At 40.7% G+C, this 22,539-nt stretch overlaps 1 protein-coding gene across 1 annotated transcript in view; it reads left to right on the plus strand.

The window, feature by feature from the left end:
- The window catches only part of AFF1 (AF4/FMR2 family, member 1), a 132,191-nt gene extending 118,926 nt beyond the window's left edge, over positions 1–13,265 (plus strand). The window contains exons 12-20 of the mRNA XM_006867744.1: positions 2,785–2,900; positions 3,538–3,784; positions 4,528–4,619; positions 4,820–4,880; positions 8,398–8,534; positions 9,459–9,524; positions 10,138–10,275; positions 11,843–12,066; positions 13,144–13,265. Of these exons, the coding sequence (XP_006867806.1) occupies positions 2,785–2,900; positions 3,538–3,784; positions 4,528–4,619; positions 4,820–4,880; positions 8,398–8,534; positions 9,459–9,524; positions 10,138–10,275; positions 11,843–12,066; positions 13,144–13,265 (1,203 nt within the window). The remainder of the gene's footprint in view (positions 1–2,784; positions 2,901–3,537; positions 3,785–4,527; positions 4,620–4,819; positions 4,881–8,397; positions 8,535–9,458; positions 9,525–10,137; positions 10,276–11,842; positions 12,067–13,143) is intronic.
- The last annotated feature ends 9,274 nt before the right edge of the window (positions 13,266–22,539 follow it).

The following is a 22,539-nucleotide window of genomic DNA, read 5'->3' on the forward strand; positions in this document are numbered from 1 at the left end:
ATCTTCTCTAATGAAGTCCTGTTTCTGAGCAGCTGATTTGTTTCATCCTCATCTGTGCATTTTGTAATTCTTTACACTGACTACATACAAGCTCAATTTGCAGATCACCCCACAGAACAGTGCCACCTTGTAGAAACACAATATGAGACACACATGTCATTTTAAAGTTTCCCATAGCCACATTCAAAAAGTTAAGGGGAGAAAAAAGTAAAATGAAAACCAGTGAATGAAATTTTAATAATGATTTTTTTATTTTAGTATATCTATAATATTATTTCAGGATTTACTGTATATGACAACTTCTTAGATACCCCTTTCTCCTATGGGAGTCTCTGGGCGATGCAAACTTTTAATGCTCTTGGCTGCTAACCCGAAACTTGGTGGGTCCGGATTCCCCCAGAGGTTCTTTGAAAGAAAAACATGGTGATCTACGTCTGAAAATTACCCATTGAAAACCCTGTGGAGCCCAGATATACTCTGACACACACGGGGTCAACATGCGTTGAAATCCATGTCAGGAAAACTGGTTCTGGTTATTGGCATGAAGTCTTGGAGGTCACATTGCATTTTGCAGTAGCCATGTTCAGGTACTTATTGGGTATGGGTTGTGGCCCTGAACTGGAGTGTCAATGACCTCTAAAGCCACAAACCGTCCCTTGGCTTTGATTCCCTTGTCTGCCCTTAAGTTTCCCAACCCCTCACTGTGCTCACTTGGCACACCCCATACACCATGAGTCTATAAACAGGTGTCTTTATAATCCACATTGACTGACTCCACTTTTTTTTTTTTTTTCTTTAAATGTTTTATTGTGAATTATGTGATAGTTTACATGGGAGAACATTAGATTTACATTCATTCTATTGTATATCGTCTCATTGCCATGGTTACAATCCCCTCCATGCACTCCTTCCCCCGTAACCCCCAGGTCTTCAGCACACAGTCGCTCTCCCTCTCTGGATCTAAAGTCTCCAGCTGCCCCACCGCTCCACGTCAACATCTCTGGCTCCATTTCAGGCATCACTGCTTCTCTGGGTAGGGTCCTGCTCTCTGCTCTTCTCCCTTGATGGTCCTAGGGACTTCCACTCCTAGACTGAAAAGTTAATCACTCCCCACACAATCAGACCAGATAACAATTATTCAATATTGTATCACAAGAGACCCGTCTGCATTTCATTGCATCAGCCCCGCCTAGTCAGATTGAATACTACTCACTGGAGATTCTACCTTCCTCCAGGCCCTCTGGATCTAGGTTCCCTCTTGAAAGCTTGTAAGCCAGTCACTTCTTGCCTTTGTAGCCCCCCACTCCCCATTTTGGGTAGCCAATGTCCAAGTTGCCCATCCCTGTCTACTCTGTGTATGGAGGGGGTGGGAATGATTCTTGCTATAAGGATTTGTTCCCTCTTTTGAGCTACTGCTTCAATAGGTGTAGGTCAAGTTCATCAAATTGTATGAGATACTTTTTTTTTCCCCTCTTCTTTTTACTTCTGGTTGAGGTCTGATCATCCAGTCACTGAAGCCAGGATAAGTGGGTATTATCTGCAAGTGTGGGTGTTCTTGTGCATATACCCTCTCTTCTTATCAGCTGAACGCTTCACTCTCCACTCTAGTCCTCTGTGGCTATGTCACTGACTCTGGGCCCAAGAGGACTGACTCCACTTTTGAAACAAGAAAGTGAATACATTTCTAAAAGAATGGTTTTCCCAGAAGCCTTGGAAGGATTGGGTGGAAGCACCTGGTGAAGGAAGGAATTGTTTCTCAGTTTCTCCTTCTATTGAGAAGGGGTCATGTGGCTTATTGGTGTCGGTGTAGAGCTTGAGCCTACAATATTGTAATTTATTTTATTTTTCTTGGACAAATTCAAGGAAAGAGGGAGATAGGAGTGGAAACAGACACCGCCCACAACCATCTAATATGAATAATTTCTATGTTCCAGGCTTTTATAGAGGATGTCAGAGTCTTTAGGGATTGTCCTGAAATGACTGGGAGTATCCCAGATTTCTCATGCAGTGAACTGACAGTCGGTGGAGTTAGTTTTAAATGTGTGTCAGGATTAATAGAAGGACTCCCACCGATCAATCACTTCACTGTCACTTGGGTGCACTTCTTCCTGTCATGCAGTTTCTTGTAGCTAGACCACTAGGAGGGACTGTCCCCTGAAGTCCTAAGTCTGCCTTGTATGTTAGACTTCAAAGCTGGGATACATGTTGACAAGTAAAGACGAACATGAGAAAGAATTTAGAAGAATTTTAAAGAATCCTATGTTCTTTTGACGATTACATATATTTGTTTAGCACTTTGGTTGGTATGTTGTTGTTGTTAAGTGCCATCGAGTCGGGTCCGACCCATAGCGACCCTGTAGGTTGGTATAAGTGGGTACTTTTGAGGTACTTAGTAACTCCTGTAACATTAAATCTCTTTGCCTTTTTTTACTCCCCATCCCTGAATTATACTTACTTTTTTGAAAGATAAAAGCATATAAAGAAAGGACAATATTTTTCTAAAATGAAATTGGATTAATGGAAGACCAAAAAAAAAAAAAAAATCCTAAAGCAACTATTTTTGTCTATTCATGGGTAAATCCATAAATTTTATATTTCTCAGAGACAGAGGATCTTGTAGTTGTTTTTGTTTTTTTTTAACAATACAAATTATTTTCATTAAAAAGTTTTAGGTACTCCAAACTGAATTGTGTAAAAATATTGTAAAAACATTAAATTAGTGGTTGGGTCTTTTTCCATTTTGTTTGCATAATTATATTTATAACTATTTTGTTACAATTATAGAGTGAAATAGAAAGAGACCATGATAGCAAGAAAATCAGACCGGAAAAAGAAACCAAATCACAGTTGTCATCTTCATCTTCATCTTCCTCTTCCCTTAAAGACTCTACTAAAACAAAGTGAGTATAGAGCTTTTAACTGTGGATAGTTTCCTAACCTCTAAGCTTTTTTTTCCCCCCTCTAGGATTTTCTTTCTAAAAAAAATCATATCTAAATCCTCTTCTGATCCCTACTTTGTATACAAGGAAACGTACTACAGAAAGATAAAATGGCTTGCACAAGGTCACAGAATTCTTAGAGCTATCATTTGAGTGAGACTCTTTAGAGCGACTCTACTGTCTCTGAGAAGAGGGATGGAAGAAGAGAGAGGGTGATGCCAGGAAATTGTGAAGTTTAAAAGTGGCTGTTATTTATTCTCCAATTTATTCACGAAATTGCTTCACACAGTGACTAGGCAAAAACACATAGTGTTTCCATGTCAGAGCTGACACAGATTGAGAGAGGAGAGTCAGAAGTGTGAAAGTGTGACAAGCAGATATAAGAGCTACTCAAGGCCATTTAGGGCCATTAGGGAACTCTGCAAACTTAGTGGGGACAGGTATACAATTACAGCTGCCTGTATTACTAGTAGGGCATTAAAAAGTGCTCGAAATACAGCTTTCCTCATAGTCTGCTCTACCAGAAGTCTTAATAACTTAACAAGCTGCATGGTTACCGTTCTTCCTCAACTTAGTTGTGTGTGATGTTTCACTCCAGAACACCTAGGCCCTCTTCTGAACCCTCAAAGAAGGAAATGCTCCCACCCCCACCAGTGTCATCATCCTCCTCATCCTCCCAGAAGCCAGCCAAGCCTGCACACAAGAGACCAAGGAGGGAAGCCGATGCCTGGGGCCAGGACCCTCCCAAAAGTGCCAGTACTACCAAGAGCAACCATAAAGACTCTTCCACTTCAAAGCACAGAAAAGTAGAGGGGAAGGGGTCTGGGAGCTCTACAGAACACAGAGTAAGTGGGGGAAATGGGAACTGGGTGAAATGGAAATGTTTGGGTATAGCTTTGCTTTAAATTCCCAAATCAGATTACAAGTTCCTAATGAGAGTATTTCAGAAATACTTCAGAGAGTATTCATCACTTCTAATAACACAATAAGGAGCTCTGGTGGTTACAAACCGCAAGGTCAGCAGTTCAAAACTACCAGCAAAGAGAAGGGTTCATAGGTGAGATATAAGAATATACTGGTGACTATATGGTACGAATCGGGCTGCGAACCTTAAGGTCAGCAGTTCGAAACTACTAGCCACTGTGTGGGAGAAAGATGAGACTTTCTGCTCCTGTAAAGATTTACAGCCTTGGAAACCCTGTACAGGGTCCCTATGGGTCGGAACTGACTCAATGGCACTTAACAACAACATAATGGGAGAAATTATCCAGTTTATCAAATGCAAATTTTCTCTTTTTCTGCTAACATTGTGTGCACGTGCATGTTTTGACTAAGAACATACCATGTTTGGTTTTGTTGACAATCTGTTCCCTTGGAATTTCATGTCTCAGACCTTCTTGACTTCCCCAGTATAATAGAAACTTATAGCTTTAGATTCATTTGGATCAATAGCTGGAAAAGCGGTTGATAGTAGGGCTAAATTACACAATGATTATTGTAGATTAATATGAGAGGTGGTAACTTTTAGGACAGTGATTTCAAATATTAAAGAGCAGTATGTATAATGTTTTGTTCTTTTTCTTTTGAGGGATCTGCTGGAGACAATGCAAATCCTTTTCCAGTGCCTTCTTTGCCAAATGGTAACTCTAAACTAGGGAAGTCTCAAGTGAAGTTTGACAAGTAAGTAAGACTGGCTATTATTTCATTTCTTCTTCTCCTTTCTCTTTCTCATCTTCCTCTCCCCTTCCCCTTCTTTGTTCAGCTTTTCCTCCCTCTCATCCTCTTTTGCCTTCTTTATTTTTTCTGAAGTCATCTTGTCTCCCGTTCCAGTGATTTTCAGTTCTTATGACTCAGCTCTGGTTTTGCTTCTTCTGTTTCAGACAACAAGCAGATTTTCACATGAAGGAAGCCAAAAAGTTGAAGTACAAAGCAGAGTCAATGGTCAGTCTGTCTCTGTAACTTCTGGATAGAATGTTTTGTGATAAAAATTTGTGTAATCTGATCCCACTAAATGGACTATGGGAGAAGTGTTTGGGACCTAACATAGGCCTTAACATAAAAAGGATAATACGTGTCTTGATGGTTGAGAGCGTTTTGGAAGTTTTCTAGTTGGAATTATTTTCTTCATCTCCATTAATTGAGTCTAATCATGGCAAATCCATGAGTTGTATATCAGAATGAGTGTCAGTTGATCTAGTAGGAGATGGTTTCATGCATGCACACCTCAGTGCTTGTGCCACGGAATCAATTCTTTGTATATTAAAAAGGGGTCCTACCACTGTTGGTTGGTCAATTTAAGTTTACTTTGCAAATATTTTGCAAGGTAAGGAAAGCCAGATTGTATTCCAGCATTATCTTAAAGCCCTCGAAAGACAGACCACATGGAACAGTGTAGACATTAAATGAAATTTTAGGATGAAGATAATGCACCATTAGTAAACATGCTTTTGAAAAATGAACTCTGTTTATCTGGTGGTTGGACCTTCTTGGAGGTGGTGGTTGTAAAGCATAACCTTTTGTCTAAAATTGTTGCTAAAACTGAATGCTGTGAATCCTTTTAATTTCAGAAAAGGCTAAATAGTCATTACTTTGTCAGCAAATGATCTAAAGCTTGACATTAGATACATTCAGTACTGTCTTCCCTCATTATTCAAGCAAGTAAGATAATACTCTAGGAAAGATGGTCTTTCTTTAATCTGTATCTATGCACACCTTCTTTTTCCTTAGTCCAGCACAGGTTGGTGCATGCTTGTTTAGACAGCAACTTGAATGACTACCCTCTCCGTAGTATTCCCTCTGGACTGAGCAGTGTCTCAAAAATGTGTGTCTGTATCCCAAATAGTTAGTGCACAGTTGGGTATAGAAGAGTGTTCACTCCTGTATTGCTCTCGTGCTTTGGTTGGGAAGTTAGAGCTCTTTACCTTGTGCTACTGAATGCAGAGATATGTTCATTGTTAGCATTATGTTGTTGTTGTTAAGTACCATTGAGTCTGATCAGACTCATAGTGACCCTGCACAGGGTTTCCAAGGCTGCAAATTTTTACGGTAGCAGAAAGCCTTATCTTTCTCATGTGGACCAGCTGGTAGTTTTGAACTGCTGACCTTGAGGTTAGCAGCTCAATTCGTAACCACTGCGCTGTCACAACTACTTTATTAGCATTATTGTTGTTGTTGTTAAGTGCCATTGAGTCGGTTCCGACCCATAGCGACCCTGTACAGGGTTTCCGAGGGTGTAAATCTTTACGGGAGTAGAAAGCCTCATCTTTCTCCTGCGGAGCGGCTAGTAGTTTCGAACCGCTGACCTTAAGGTTCGCAGCCCCATTCGTAACTACTATGCTTCCAGAGCTTTTTATTCGCATTATAGAATACCTAAAATAAAGTGGCTATTTTATATATTACTCAATTGTAGTTCTTTTGTTCCTACCCTAAGCCCAGTTCTAATTTTGCAGATTCTATGAAAGAGATTGTTGTTGTTGTCAAGTGCTGTTGAGTCAATTCTGACCCATAGCGACCCTGTGTAGGGTTTCCAAGGAGTAGCTGGTGAGCTTGAACCACCGACCTTGCAGTTCAAACGGCTTTGCAGTCTGGCGCATTAACCCACAGCTCCACATCAGGACATCTATGAAAGAGATGGTGGTGAATGAATAAATCTAGTTGTGGTACTGTAGGATAAAGCACTGGACCACAAGGTTGAACCACAAGGTCAGCGGTTCAAACTCACCAACCACTCCTTGGAAACCCTATGAGTCAGAACCAAGTCACAACAGAGACTTAGATAGCCACCAGGGAAGCAACCCAATCAGGCCAGATACTGCTAATTAGTCATTGTATGTTGTCGAATCAGTTCTGACTCATAGAAACCCTGATAGGGTTTGTACCACCAGCTGGTGGGTTTGAACTGTCCACCTTGCAGTTATCAGTCCAATGCTTATCTAACAGCACCACACACAGGGCTCACTAATTGAGGCATGCTGGTTTGATTTTTTTTTTTTCCCCCTTCTGGTCACTAATATTCTAAGCTTTGGATTCTCTAGAAAAAAATATTTAAAAATTAAAAAATATTTTTGAAAATTATTACCTGGACCAATAATTACTCTGAATACATTTGTTATGTGTTGTTAAGTGCCACTGAGTCATTGGCAACACACAGCAACTCTGATAGGGCTTCTGAGGAGCAGCTGGTGGGTTAGAACTGCCAACTTTATGGTTCGCAGTCCAGTGCTGATCCTACAGCACCACACCAGGAGTCCAACAAAACAAGAATGAAAAGCATTGAAGTCATTTTAACTCATCATGGGGGGAAAAATTGCTTCTATTCCTGTTCCTTGGAGTGTACCCCAGTACCTGTAGATCTTAAGACGATTCACTGTATAAATGAAGAAACCCGAAAACTTAAACCCATTCCCATCTAGTCGACTCTGACTCACGGCGACTCTATAAGACAGAGCAAAACTCCCCACAGGGTTTTTGAGGCTGATATCTTTACTGAAGAAGACTGCTTTATCTTTCTCCTTTGTAGCATTTACTGGGTTTGAACCAGTGACCCTTTTATTAGTATGCAAGAACTTAACCCTGGCGCTATCAGGGCTCTGTAGATAAATTACGATGCAGCCCTAAATCTTTGTGTTGTTTCGCTAATATTATGTCTTTACTAGTTCCATTCTCTCTTTGAATACATCAAGTGAGCATTAGCAAAAATTACAAACAGAATTACAAATGCCATATTAATCTGTTGCTCCTAGAATGTGTGGCACATATGCCACGTGTAGAGGAATGTAGGACAGCTCATCACTGTCTTTTTGGTTTGAGTTGGTCATAGTTTACTTAGTGACAAATTGTGTATTCAAGTTGAGGATGACCACCAACATCTGATTTCATTCAGATTTCCACATTCCCTCTAAGGGACTCTGAAATGTTATCCCTGTTGGCACAAGGGCGATAGCCTTGTGTACTTAGCTTACACACCAAGAGAGATTAAATAATCCACTAAACTCTTAAACTGCATAAGGCATTTTGCTTGTTAGACATATCTAAGATGCTCTTAGCCCATAATAAATATTTTCTACTTAAAATAAGATAAATTTCAGTACATACAAAGAGATTTGTGTCTGCATTGTTTAGCGGTGTAGAATAATCTGCTTCTAGAAAGTTATGTAATGGGTAAGAAGAGTACTTTATAACAAGGGGAACTTTGTACTTATTGCCTTAGTTTGAATGTGTACTTTCCTGAGATTTTGCGAGAGTAGTTTTGTTGTTTTTTCCTCTTAACTTGGCTAAAAGAAAATTTTTAGTAGTTCAGAAGTGACAGACTTTGGTTATCATCTTGAGTTTGTTTAGTCTCATACTTGTCCTCTAGCCACAATTAAACTGAGTAGAAGAGTGATAGGAAAGAACATGGGTAAGAAACTAAATAGATGTCTGGCTTAGGCCTAACAATGCCTATGTTCTTCTCCTACAGACAGACAAGGTTGGAAAAGCTTTTAAGTACTTGGAAGCCGTCTTGTCCTATATTGAATGTGGAATTGCCATGGAGTCTGAAAGCCCGGCGTCAAAGTCAGCTTACTCTGTATACTCAGAAACTATAGATCTCATTAAGTAAGTGCCTAGTAAATTTGTGATCCTCTTAAATTCTTTTCTTTCCTCATCTTCATTGCCTTAATCTCTTTGGACTTTAGTGTGAAGATAACTCAATAGAAGGGAGCCTTAAAAATATATATATATATATATACATATATATATACATACATATACATATCACTGGTCTAAGAATTTATTTTGGTTCTAAACTAAAGGTATATTCCAGGTGAAGTGCTAGGGCAGAAGTAGGGGTCCAGTGACAGCCTTTTGCCAAGTGCTCAGGGAGAATTTTTTTCTTTTCCAGCTTAGCTTTATCAGCTTTTCTCTCATCTCACCTTAAGAGCTGTTCTTTGTTATCTGCATTTCAATAGGGGTCCTAGTGAGGGCATAACTCTATCTGGTTTCAAGCAGGTAGACAGGCCAAAGAGATAGGCATCCTCACCTAATTTACTGAGTGGCCTGAATTGTTCTAAAGCAGAGGGTGGTGGTGTTAAGTGTCATCGGGTCAATTCAGACTCATAGCAAACTTGTACAGGGTTTCCGAGGAACAGCTGGTGAGTTTAAACTGCCGACTTTGTGGTCAAGCGCTTATCCTACAAGTGTCACACTAGGACTCCAAAGCTGGGATGGGGAGGGGAACCTTTTTTCTGCCAAAATTTATAACATCATTTGCAGGCCATACGAAATTATCAACTTAAAAATTAGCCTGCCATATTTGAACAGACATTTAATTGACTCCTCCCTAATGTGATGGCTGGAACTGCGGTTGTCTTGGGAGGGCCAGCGCATGCTCTAAACTCATTTTTCTGCATTGCTTTTATGTCTACATCTTTAGGGGGAAACAACAGAAAACATATATGTATACACACATGTATACATAGTGCCTGGGATTTTTAACTGCCTTTGTTTAACCCAATATATACTTTTATGTTTTTTTTATAGATTCATAATGTCATTAAAATCCTTCTCAGATGCCACAACACAGGAGAGAATATTTGCTGTCTTATGGTATGTATGTTTTCCTTTGTGTAAATAACAATAAAGTTTGTGTTTGCATCTCCAGATGGTACAAAAAGATTTTGAAATTTGATGATTTTGTTAACTTAAGAGTTACAGTAAAAGGCAACTTGATAGCAGAAAGGAATAGCATTGTGGTCAAGAGTGTTAACTCTACCAGTGGTTAATTTTATGAAATTTGTATCTACTGCCATTTTATGGATGACTCCGTGAATATTTTGGTCTTGGTGTTGTTGCGTGCCTTCGAACCAGTTCTGACTCATAGCAACCCTGTATATGGTTTGTGAGGAGCAGCTGGTGGGTTTGAACCACAGATCTTACAGTTCGAACTGACCTGCAGCACCACATCAGAACTCCTTTGCTCTTGTAACTCCAATGATATCCTTGTATATTTGTTTTTATCCCTACCAATACTGACTTTTGGTGGTGATCATCTGAGCAGTAACGTCCTTGAAATACTCTTTCTTCTTGCTCACATATGAGGAAGCCCAGCCTGTTCATTAGGCTTAAAAACATTAGATGGTATATTTCTGTAATAGTCATAGACTACTAGTCCACGAGGCAGTACTTTAGGGCTTTTTTCTTCTTCTTCTTACATTTGTAGCATGCGTTGCCAGTCCATTTTGAACATGGCCATGTTTCGTTGTAAAAAAGACACAGCAATGAAGTATTCTCGTGCTCTTAATGAACACTTCAAGAGTTCCTTCAAAGTTGTCCAGGCACCTTCTCCCTGCATCGCCAGGTAATGATAAATCTTAAGTTAAATAGTATCTAAATTTCCTTACTTCCCTCTTGCTTTGGACACCATTTGTATAAACATATGACTTTGGCTTTTTTTTTTTAATATACTTTGTGTTGCTTTTTCTCCTGTAATCTTTTTAAATAGCACATTACTAACAATTTGAAGAGTAGCTAAAAATCAAGGTGTTTGCTTACTGGGTAACATAAACAAGGTAATTGCAAAGAATGCAGATTCAAACTTTTAAGGCGTTGAAAACCTTTAGTATAAGACGAGGCTAAGAACAGAAAATAGATGAAGATAGAATGTTCTTTCTTATAGTACTTGTCTAGTCCTTTTGTTTTAATTTGGTCAGCTCCCTGAATAGGTTCTCCTTCTGATAGGTTTTGCTATTTTAAGAATATCACTTAGAAGGCTGCCCCATTTTCAGCACATCCAAAAGAAGCAACTCCCTTAAGGCTTCTCTTTAAAAAGCCAGCCCTGATCAAAAACAACGCCTTCATCAATTTGTCCAGCGAGTGGATTTCGAGCATCTTCTTTGTACCAAATTGTATTCTAGACACTAGGGATGTGGCAGTGAACAAGAGCAGACAAGAGTTACCACCATCTCGGAGCTTCCGCTCTGGTCCTGGAAAGTAGTACACAGTTTACTGGGCGCATGTATGACCCACGTAGCCCAGAGGGTTACTTCTGCTGGACAGTCTTTCTGTTTTATATCCACTTGCTTTTCAGTGTCCACATGATTTATTTCACTGGTCTTTCCTCATTTGGCTCACAGAAGGCACATGTAATTTGCATGTCTGACTAAGCAGTCTAGAGACAAGTCTCCTTCCCCAGTCTCCCCAGATGAGTCCGCTCATTGATTCAACAGCTATTTACCAAGAGCCTTCTCTGCAAGTGCTAGCGATGCAAAGATTGATAAATGGCTCATGGTCCATTTATCAGAATGGCAGGTTACAGTGGAATGTGATAGTGCAAGGAAAGCAATACGTTCAAGTGGTAACAGAAAGGGCCTTGTGCTGTTCTCCCAGTGTCTGGAGACTCCCAGTGTCTGAAAGGATGAAGCAATGAATATGGATATGCTTATATGTGTATGCACAAATGTGTATCTTTATATCTACCTATATGTATATCTATGAGATTAGGACCATCTTCACAGGAGAATTACTGCTTTATGAAGATAAATAGGACAATGGGGATAGGACAAGGGGAGGACTTTTGGTAGAAAAGAGTAGACTATGGAACTGGCAGAGGAAACGTGAATTTGTGATGCAGTTTAGCCCACCTGATTCTGTGACCAGGGAGGGACATCATGCCCAAGCCGTGTGTTAGTTTTTCTGTTTGCTGGGCCCCACCTCACTGTATTTATGAGTAGAGTCCCAAGACAACGGAAGGTGGTGAAGAAGGAGTGCTTGCTTTGATCTTGTAGGCCTGGCTGTAGAAGCGATTATCATTTGGGCTGGGACACAACTGAAACTGTGTGACTTGGACTGCTTTTAGAGAAACGGGAAGGTCTGTAACCTGGAGTCTAGGTGATTACTGCTTCTCTTTCTTTCTTTTCACCTTCCAGAAGCACAGGCACACCATCCCCTCTCTCCCCCATGCCTTCTCCTGCCAGCTCCGGAGGGTCCCAGTCGAGTGCTGGCAGTGTGGGGAGCAGCGGGATATCGGCTACCGTCTGTACCCCGGTCACCATCCAGAACATGACATCTTCCTATGTTACCATCACCTCCCATGTCCTCACTGCCTTTGATCTTTGGGAACAGGCTGAGGTCCTTACACGAAAAAATAAAGGTAAAGGGTTTTGTGGGGTTAATTCCTGGAGTATGGGGATTGGGAAGGGATATAAATACATGGTTGGTATATACAAGGGGTTTCAAAAAGCTCATAGAAAAATGAGTTCAGAGATCATTTCGCCACAGTTTCTTGAAGCCCCCTCACATCATATGTCCAGTTTATCCAAGTAAAGGAAATGTGTGGCTCTTTGCTTCTTTCCTACCTCATAACACAGTTGCAGTTCTGTCTTGAGTTCTGTAGCATGGAACTGGATTTCTGTGGCTAGATCTTAGCAAAACCAAATCAGAAGTAATTGTAGCACCTTGCCCCTTCGTAAATCCCTCAGTCTTTATTCAGCCTGTACTGAGATGCTAGTAGAAGGGCAAGACAAATGAAGACAAAGTCACTGACTGGGCCTGAGCTCGACAAATGAGGAGGCACGCCCTGAATCAGACACTGGATGTATTGTCTGTGTACATGGTAAGAAAGATGTTTACAGAGTCTATAGGAGAAATACAGCACAGTAAACATTTGTTTGAGAAAGAGGAGGCCCTCGGAGAAATTCAAGGTTTAGGAGACGGGAAAGCATGCTTTTGGAGGAACTGCTTGGTGTCACTACCAGCAACCACTAAGTAAATGCTTCTGAGTGACCGGCAGAGGAAGGCCATTACATGTTATCCTGGTTATAAAGAAGAAGGTGGCCAACTGGCTGTGATCCATTTCCCCATCATGTCTTAGAACTTCATTATCCTTCTTAACAAAGGCATGCGACTTTCACACGTTTTATTTTTCCCTTCGGATATCCATTGATCCAAAAGTATGTAACTTGGGTATTTTCTGAGTTCCAGGTGTTATGTTAGGCGTTATTGATTCAGCTATAAAACAAGACTGGTTCTTGACCCTTCTAGTCTAGTAGAAGGATGTGGAGAATTTCAGCAAAGCCAGACCCAGTCCTTTATGACACTTTCGATGTGCTAGAAGAATAAGTGCAGTTATATTGTGGGGACATGGTTTCGGGAACTTTCTTGTTTGCCCATTTTTATCTGTGTGTGTGTACCTTTGTATTTATTTGGTTTTGTTCTCTTTTGTTTGCAGACTTCTTTGCTCAGCTCAGCACAAGTGTGTGTGTCCTGGCCCTCAACAGCAGTTTGATGGACCTGGTGCACTACACAAGACAGGGTTTTCAGCGGCTAAAACAAGTAACCAAAACACCTTAATGGAGGCCCAAGTTGATTCGTTCGATTCAATGCCTTCGGAACTTTTTTTTGCACATTGAAAGCCTCAAAAACAGTCCGGACATTTGTCTCATCAGGACACCAAGTTCAAAAAGAGAAATGCCAGGAGATGGCTCAGACATTTGTCCACTTAAATTCTCCAGAACTGCCTGACCATTGCTTGGACACGATGGTTGTGTGGAAGCAGGGATGAGGAGGCCTCAGAGATGATCTTGCTTTTCCTGACTAAAGTACAAAAGTGCAATGTAGCCTAAATGCTTGTATGAATGGTCTAGACACATTTCCGTATTTTTTTAACCAGCAGGATGAAAGTTGCAAATGAAATGAGATGAGGAGATGCGATTTCAACTCTGAAAGCAAATGTACATCATCTCAGTAGTCAGGCTAGTCCATTCCCAGAAGGAATATTTTTTTTTTTTTTTTTTTTAATCTTAACTAATTTTTGGTGTAGGGTTTTGTGGATGACTTTTTTTTTCTTTCTTTCTTTCTTAATATGTTTTGGGGGAAAATGTTTGTTTACTAAATTCTAGCAGTCTTCTATAAAACATGAGTTGTGAAGGACTTCACTGTATCCCATTTTCTGCCACTGAACAATGGCTTTGATCATACCATGTCTTATCTTAATGTATGAAATTGAAGGCGAGCCCCGGGCCTCCCTGCTCCGATTTCTCCGTAGCTGTGCTGGTGGAAGTCAGCCCACATCAGGGCAGCCAGAGGAGTCGAGCACACGGAGCCAACACAAGATCTCCGTGTACTGGGGGTGCCCTGCTTCCATGAGAGGTAACACTCACACGTGGCAGTCACCATTGACTACATTTGGACCAGATGGCTAAAGTGCTTTTCAATTTCTGTTTAAGTAGAGCTGGAATTTGAGGTGCTGATCTGGGGCCTTACAGTTTCGTGGGCACTTGTGTTGTCTAATCAGCTCAGAGCTTTGTTAGTGAACAAAGAAAAAGGAAATCTACTTCTTAGAGAGGCTATATTTTTCTGCTACAAATTATATTTATAGCAAAACTAAACTTCCAGACCCCTTGGTTGACTAGGAGGAATGGAACTGCTTGAGAGGATGTGAAGACCGGGGGTGGTTAATTAGACTTTGGGGGGGGGGGGGGAATCATCACCACATGCCTTCACTCGGGTGTATTCTCAATCAACTCAATGCGACTCGATGGAGAGAAGCCGTGATCATCCCATTAAGTTCTTATTACCACACTATAGACATTAAGCCCCATTTGTTTAGAATAACCTGAAATGAAAGAACACATTTCCCACATGCCCATAAGCTCAGTTTATTGTTGTTGAAACTTGGAAGGTTCAACTGGAAACATTATTTTGAGTACAGTGTTTTTAAAAGTCAACTCTTTTTTTGTCCTTTGTTGAAGTAGAATTTTCACATGTATTAAAACTGAGGAGAAAGTGTCATCTCTTAACAAACTGGTTTACTTCTCTCCCCGTGCCCCATTCTGACCCCCTGAGTGCTGTTTCTTACCAAGCGTGATTGACATTTTCGTGTTTCTTTACTAGGGAAGAAAGAAGTACCATCTTCTTGATAGTGAAAGACATCTAAGGTCCATCCAGTGAATGTAAGCACATGCTTGGTAGTTTGGTAAATGTATACAAGGATGTGTGAAGGATGGGAGCAGTGTTTATTTTTCAAAGTACAAACTGTTTATGTGAAGCTTCGGCTTCATTTTCTTACCCAGCCTGCTCTTTTGTTACCACTAGCTAGGTCAGGGGTCAATTACTTCTTGTTTAGGTTAAAGCCCAGAGCATTATAAGCAGGAGTAACACAGAAGCATGACCCTGACGGACCAGGTTTTTTATACTACTGGTTAAAGAAATCCACATGTCGCTCAATGAACAATGTCTGCCTGTTATGTTGTGTACGTGTGTCGTTGTGTGTCCATCACTTATGTGTGGGGGATGAGGTAGCAGAGTCATCCTCTTCTCCCTGTCACTCTCGTAAGCCTCCTGTCAGTTTTGAAGGTCATGTTCTGTGTGACGGGTTTTGACCTGTACAGACTGGGCCAGAGGGTGTGTGTGTGCATTCTATAGGCGGCAAACCAACAAGACTCCCTTGACTGAAGACATTTCTGAGAAAATTTCTCAGCCAATTCTAAAAGAAGTGCTTGGCCTTTTCCATGGCCTTATTCTCTGGAGGTGTTTTTGTTTTGTTTTGCTCTTTTTACTTCTGTAGTAAACATTTATTTGCCCCTTGATAAGCTAACATACTTGTGTAGGTCAGTATGCACTATTTTGATCTTTCAGAATCTTAACTACAAAATGCATTGTACCCAAAAAAGAATTCCCACTGGCCATATTTTTAGTAAGACTATGTAAATGGCAGTGGCTGATGGATCCTTGATGTTCATAAAGTCTTTTTTTGCTGTTACAGTTGTATATAGAAATCTAAAGGAGTTTTAAAAAAAATCATTTGCACTTTTTCACTGCATGCTTAAGTTCCCAAAGGCAAATTTGTACTGAAGCAGATATTTGAGAGGACTGGACTGTAAAATAGTAAGCCTTTGTAACAACAGTAAATGATAGGACAAACTTTGCAATGAGACTAATACAGAATTTAAAAATATCTAAAGGAGTGAAAATATAAAGTATAAAATCTTGCCTTTGGCGCTACAGTTTTATGAGTGTGTGTGTGTGTGTGTGTGTGTGTGTGTGTGTCTGTTTACCTTTAATAGAAAATGGGAGAACACTGTTTTACTTATAAAAGTGTTGAGTATGTCTGTCCTTTCTAGAGATCATTTAAATGTGAATGAATTGAACACGGTATTTTAGTCAGACTAAGAGCCTTGCTAATCAATGAAAAGCACGCTACTGCAATTCACCATACTACACTGAGTTCAGAATGGGAAGAACTTGACCACACGCTGGTGGTGAAGAGGGGGTGCAGGGGCAGCAACAGAATTACAGTAGGCTCATTTGAATCTCAGATGTCATGATTTGATCACAACACTGAGTGGGAACAGCATCTGAGGGTTTTGAATGAAAGTGACCTTTATCTTATACATCTGTTGTGACCCAGATATGTTGCTGTTTCCTCCTAGACAAATTGGACCCCACTTATTTTATTTTTCTCTATCCTTGAATTCTAGGTATTGAAATATTTAGAAGCTAACAAACTATCCCTTTTTGGCTGAAAATCTATCTTGATTGATATCTTAAATGTTAATGCCGGCAGGATCCGAAGCTTTCTCTAATTGGTATTACGATTAATGTCCAGTAATTTTTAGAAGCAAAGAGGAAGTCATTGTGCCCTCCAAAGTGATGAAAGCTGTTATTTGGGGTAGGGAAAGCAGTCTCTCGTGTACACACAGATACACAAGTTTATAGATGAAATCAGAGCAAGAGACGGAGTTGGATTGATTTATTGCGCCTGAGTGTTGACCGGACATGAGTTTGAAATGTTGCTGTTTTGGCATGGCTTCAAGAGGTGTTATGTGGGACTTGCACCTTTTATTCTTGTGCTTCATGAAGTTTGAAGTCTGTGTCCATCCTGAGATAAATGAACCGAGTAAAGCTGGATGTTGGGTTGTTGTTTTTCTTTTTTATATACTTCTGCTCCCCACCGTGGAGTCTACTATTCTCTATTCCCAGACACTGCACACGCTCTTTGAAGAACCTTGCTACTTCTTATATCCCACTGTCCAGTACCATCATCAGTTAGCCTTATCTATAAGAACAGTCTTTTCATAAGACAAAAGGGTACATTTTCTCACTGGAAGTAAGAGGCATGGCATAATGTCAGGATCGCTGGTGGTGGGGTTTGTCCCTTTTGCCCCATTCTTTAGTAAGTAGCCACATTTGTTTATGCTCTGGGTCCCATTTGGAATTCATGGGTGCAAGGTATTTTCTCTGTACCTCTAATTTTTTTTTGTCATTTTGTTGTGGGAAGATGGAGTGACAGAATAACACAGTGTTGGAGATTCTGCTTCAGATCCTGCAAGTGGTAGTTCTACCAAGGAAACCTCAAATACTCAATCTAGTTGTGTGGTTTCTCGGAACCAGTGCAAGTGTGTGACTGACTGGGAAGGCACCATCTATCTCTTCATGACTTGCAAGCACTGGCCATGTTCTTTACTTCCTATCTATGATGAGTTGATGAGCATCATCCACCACCTTCTTGAAGGCAGCTGTAAATTTCATTTGGTCTAGGGAGAACTCACGCTAAAATCTGTCCCCGTGGTGCATCAAATATCAGCAGGTACTGTGATGGGTAAAGAAGTGCCTATACAAGGAGCCTCATAGGGCAGGAAGGAAACACACAGCTTCTTGAGAGCCTGTATATTACTCTATGGGCCTAGGGGAGGACAGCACAGTAAGACCACTGACCGCAAGGCTGGCCAAGCTGCACTATCAGACCTAAGACAGTGGCTGGCCTAAGGAGAGAATTTGCTTTGCATAAAAGTAGATGTTTAAGTGATGCTTAACACAAGCAGTATTAACTTTTGTTCAGGCCTTCAAAATGTATTGTTAATATTACTGCACACCCCTTTTCAGATGTCAAGTGTACACTGTTCATGGTGTATGTGTGTGTGTATGTGTGTGTGTGTCTTCCAAATATTGTTTAATTTTTTTTCTTCTTCTCTGAATGTGATTGTATTTTGGATGATAACCTGAGCAGGGTTGCCTTTTTTTTTTATTATTATTATTTATTACCATTATATATATATTATATTATATTATATATTTTTTGCTTTCTTATAACTTTAGAGAAAAGTCAAATCTTGGTATTAAGATTGTTTAAAGGAATAAATTGTCCAGTTGATAAATGCAGGTCACTGGTCTGTCTTTAAAATAATATGGAATTTTCTTTAATTACTGTGGAAACCAGGTGCCAGCTATATGTCGTCAACGTGATAATTTTGTATGTAGGTTAGCGAAGCCGCCATGCTCTCAGTGGGAAGATGTGTAACACAGATGAATAGGAGAACTCCATGTATGTACTCTACTTCAGCATCGGAACTACAACATGGGGCTTTTGTGAATAAAATGTAGCTGCCTTGTATAGTCTTTGAAAGAGACATATCTGATCTGTGAGAGCGTTGTAGTGTTCCTTCCTTTTTTCTAAGAAGAAAAATTTGCAAAAGATCTTTCCAAAGATAATGTGCCACAGATGTTTTGTTTGTTCTGTTATAAGGATTAGTTGCTGTTCAAAATATATTAAGTGACGTGTTTATCTTCAAATGCTTTCCTTTCCACAAGAAGATTGAGCTGTGTAAAAAAAAAAAAAAAAAATCAAATAAAAATTTAGAGAAATCCCTGGAGTTGAATCCATGCTTCATGCTTTCCAGTGTGTCTGAATGAAATCCTTCTTAAAATGGTTATTGCTGCATGAAAAAGCCATTCTCTCCAAAGATTCTCTCACATGGAGTAATGCGCTCTAGTGAACATTGCTTCCTGTTCACATGGGGAAAGAGGACTGAGCAGAAAGCAGCTGGTCCATCTGTTTGGTTTCTTTTTGAGATCACACGCACACACAAATTAGCCTAATAACATCAGTGTGGCTTTTTTATCCTAACATGGACTACCAGGTGCAGCAGAGAACAAGTTTTCCTGTTTTTAAACTTTGTAGACAGAGCTGTAGAATGTTGTGTATTGGTGTTCCCTGCCTTTACCACCCCTAAAGAAGTCTCACACTGCCTCCAAGTTTCACGGCGATTTTCTCCCTGCTTCATCAGTCCTGGGTTTTTAATAATTGGAAAAATGATAGTTTTCTCTATGTCAAGTTGCCATTTGTAGTGCGTAGGTTATGGTGATGGAAGTCCTGGTGTGACATTGTGGGATAAGTACTAGACCAAAAGGTCGGTTTGAACCTCAAGGTCAGTGACTCAAACTCATCAGCTGTACCTCTGAAACCCTGTGTGGGGTCGGAACCTAGCTGATGTCACTGAGCAACAAGAGGTTATGCGTTCAGTAGTCTCCACCCACTTTAAGCACCGGGGTCCTGGTGGATGTGGGGAAAGGCCATCTTCTCCTCAGTTACCAGAAATGAGTTCCAACAAGGAAGGGTCCGGTTTAGTAAAGGACGGAAGGGATGCTGACTGAGCGTTTTCTTTTTCTTTCTTTTTTTTTCTCTCTTCTGAGTTACATTGATTTGTTACTCTTGTTTGCTGTGGAGTCATTTCTGACTTATAGTGATCCAAGAGCAGCTGGCAAGTTTGAACTGCCAACCTTGAGGTTAACAGTTCAGTGCTTGACCTAAATTCAGGATGGTAACCTTTGATATGTTACAAATATTCCCCACCAAATTACCTTTTGTTTTTCAGTTTTGATGAAGATGTTTTTGACCTTATTTTTTTGGTTTTTTGTTTGTTTGTCTTAGCATTAACAAGGCAGACTTCTAATATCCTCCTGTTCCTGCTTTTCGCGTCTTGAATCTATCTGCACACAGCCTGTTTCCCACACTGAGCAGGGCAGCTTTGGCTGTACCACTGTATTCTCACAGCAACCCTGTGTGATAAGTAGTGCTGATCATGTGGTTCTCCCTTGTGCCTTTTTCAGTCATCTTATCAACAAGCGTTTAGGAATTTTTGAAGCCTGGAATAATTTGAATGGCTGCTTGATCACTGTTAGGTTGTTAGGAATGTAAGTTGTCACACTCCAGATCATTTAGGTAGTGGCCAGAACCTTCAACTCCATTCCAAACAATGCTGAAGCCCAGTGGCCTTTACCCAGCTATATAATCAGAGGTATATCTGCCAGTATTTTGGTTGTGATTAACTAATTGTACCCATCTAGTTGGTTTTGTGTGAAGAACAGTACTCCTTCAGCGTTTGTGGTTTCCCCAATGACCTCACTCAGCCGAAAGCAAGATGAGAGTGAGATGCCCAGGCTCTGATAATAAAGGCCCGTGCCCTTCTCTAAGACTGAAGACAGCCTTAAAATATTGCCCAAGCAGACCATTCTATTTTAGCCTGCAAAGACTGTGTGCCTGCTCTAGATTGCTGCTGTTGGGTGCCATCGAGTGGGTACTGACACACAGTGACCCTGTGCACAACAGAACAAAACATTGCCTGGTCCTGGACCAACCTCACAATTGTTGACATGCTTGAACCAAATCCATCTCACTGGGGGTCTTACTCATTTTCTCTGACCCTCCACCTTACCAAACATGATATCCTTCTCCAGGGACTGGTCCCTCCTGACAACATGTCCAAAGTATAAGAGACAAAGTTTGGTCATCCTGGCCTCCAAGGAGCACTCTGGCTGCACTTCTTCCAACACAGATCTGTTGGTTCTCTTGGCAGCCCATGGCACTTTCAATATTCTCCTCCAGCACCATACCTCAAAAGCATCAATTCTACGGTCTTCCTTATTCACTGTCCAGCTTTCACATGCATATGAGGTTATTGACAATACCATGGCTTGGGTCAGGCGCACTTTAGTCCTCATGCTGACATCTTTGCTCTTCAACACTTTAAAAAGTTCTTGTGCAACAGATTTGCCTAATGCAATATGTCATTTGATTTCTTGACTGCTGCTTCCGTGAGTGTTGATAGTTGATCCAAGAAGAATGAAGTCCTTGACAGCTTCAATCTTTTCTCCTTTGATAAGAATGTTGTTTATTGGTCCAGTGGTGAGGATTTTTGTTTTCATTACATCAAGATGCAATCTATACTGAAGGCTATGGTTCAATAAGTATGATGAAAGAATATAACCTGGTTGCACACCTTTCTTATTTTTAAACCATTCAGTGTCCCCATGCTCTGTTCAAACAACTCCTTCTTGGTCCATGTACAGATTCCATCGTGAGTACAATTCAGTGTTCCAGAATATTCATAGTGCTCAATGTTGTCCATAACTTGTCATGATCCACACAATTGAAAGCCTTTGCATAGTCAATAAAGCACAGATAAACATCTTTCTGGTATTCTCTGCTTTCGGCCAAGCCCCATCTGATGTCAGGAATAATATCCCTCGTTCTACATCCTCCAACAGAGAGGTCATGACTGTGCATGCGGTGTGTTTGCCAGGAATTAAACCTGGGTCCTTTTACATGAATGGTGAGAACTCTACCATCCAGCCACCACTACCCTAGTCCCAAATGCTCTTCCTAAAAGCTCTTGTATCAACTGGATGAGTGTGTACAATGTGGAAAACAGCCCTTGACTGTCAGCTTGCATTTCTCTGACAATTGACCATTTTATCACTAACTTCATTTGGTCATTTGTTGTTTCTGATTATGTGGGATGTCAGTTTTTTGTATACAGCCCATTTCCTATGAGGTCTTTTCCTACACATTTGTAAAATAACCTTTTCAGGAGGCAATTATTTTCTACTTTGAATTATTTTGTTGATACCATGTGTTTTCATCAAAAAAGACTTGCTGAATCAAGGAGCATTTCTGGAACTTTGCTTTGGAATATAAAGTTTGATCAATGTTATTTGGGACATATGGGCCCTTCTGGACTCGGCTCTGCCTTGTGCATCCCTGGATATGTTGTGAGGTGCCATCTAGTCCATTCCAGCTCATGGTGACCCAATGCACAACAGAATAAAACACGGATCCGCCGCATCCTCACGGCTCTTATGTTTGAGTCCACTCTGTCAGCCCGTCTCACTGGGGGTCTGTCTCCTTTTTGTTGACCGTCCATTTTGCCAAACATGATGTCCTTCTCCATGGACTGGCCCTTCCTGACAACATACTCAAAGAACAAGAGATGAAGTTTTCACCATCTTTACTTCTAAGGAGCGTTCTGACTATACTTCTAGCAAGACAGATTAGTTTGTTGTTCTGGCAGACCATGGTACTTTAAATATTCTTTGCCAACACCATAACAAATGCATCAATTTTTCTGAGGTCTTCATTGTGCCAACTTTCACATGCATGTGGAGGTGGCAGTTGTGTGCAGAGGAGTCAGTTCGGACTCAGTGACCCTGTCTAAGGTTCCCAAAGCTGTAAATCTCTATGGGAGCAGAAAGCCTCATCTTTCTTCCACAGAGAGGCTGGTGGATTTGAACTACTGACCTTGCAGTTAGGAGCTCAATTCATAACCCACTCTGCTACCAGTGCTCCTTACTTGCACTTGAGGAAATTGAAAATACAGTAACTTGGGTCGGGCACACCTTAGTCCTCAAACTGATCCCTTGATGATGATGATGATTAGCTTACGTGCGGTTGAGTTGGTTTTGACTCAAAGAGGCAGCTGGTGAGTTTGAACCACTTATATCTTGTGTTTCAGGCTGACCTTGTTGTCCAGTGCTTTAACCAGGCGTCTGGATCCCTTAATTGATAAGT

This window comes from Chrysochloris asiatica, unplaced genomic scaffold (assembly GCF_000296735.1).
Source record: "Chrysochloris asiatica unplaced genomic scaffold, ChrAsi1.0 scaffold00109, whole genome shotgun sequence".
In the NCBI taxonomy this organism is placed as follows: Eukaryota; Metazoa; Chordata; class Mammalia; order Afrosoricida; family Chrysochloridae; genus Chrysochloris; species Chrysochloris asiatica.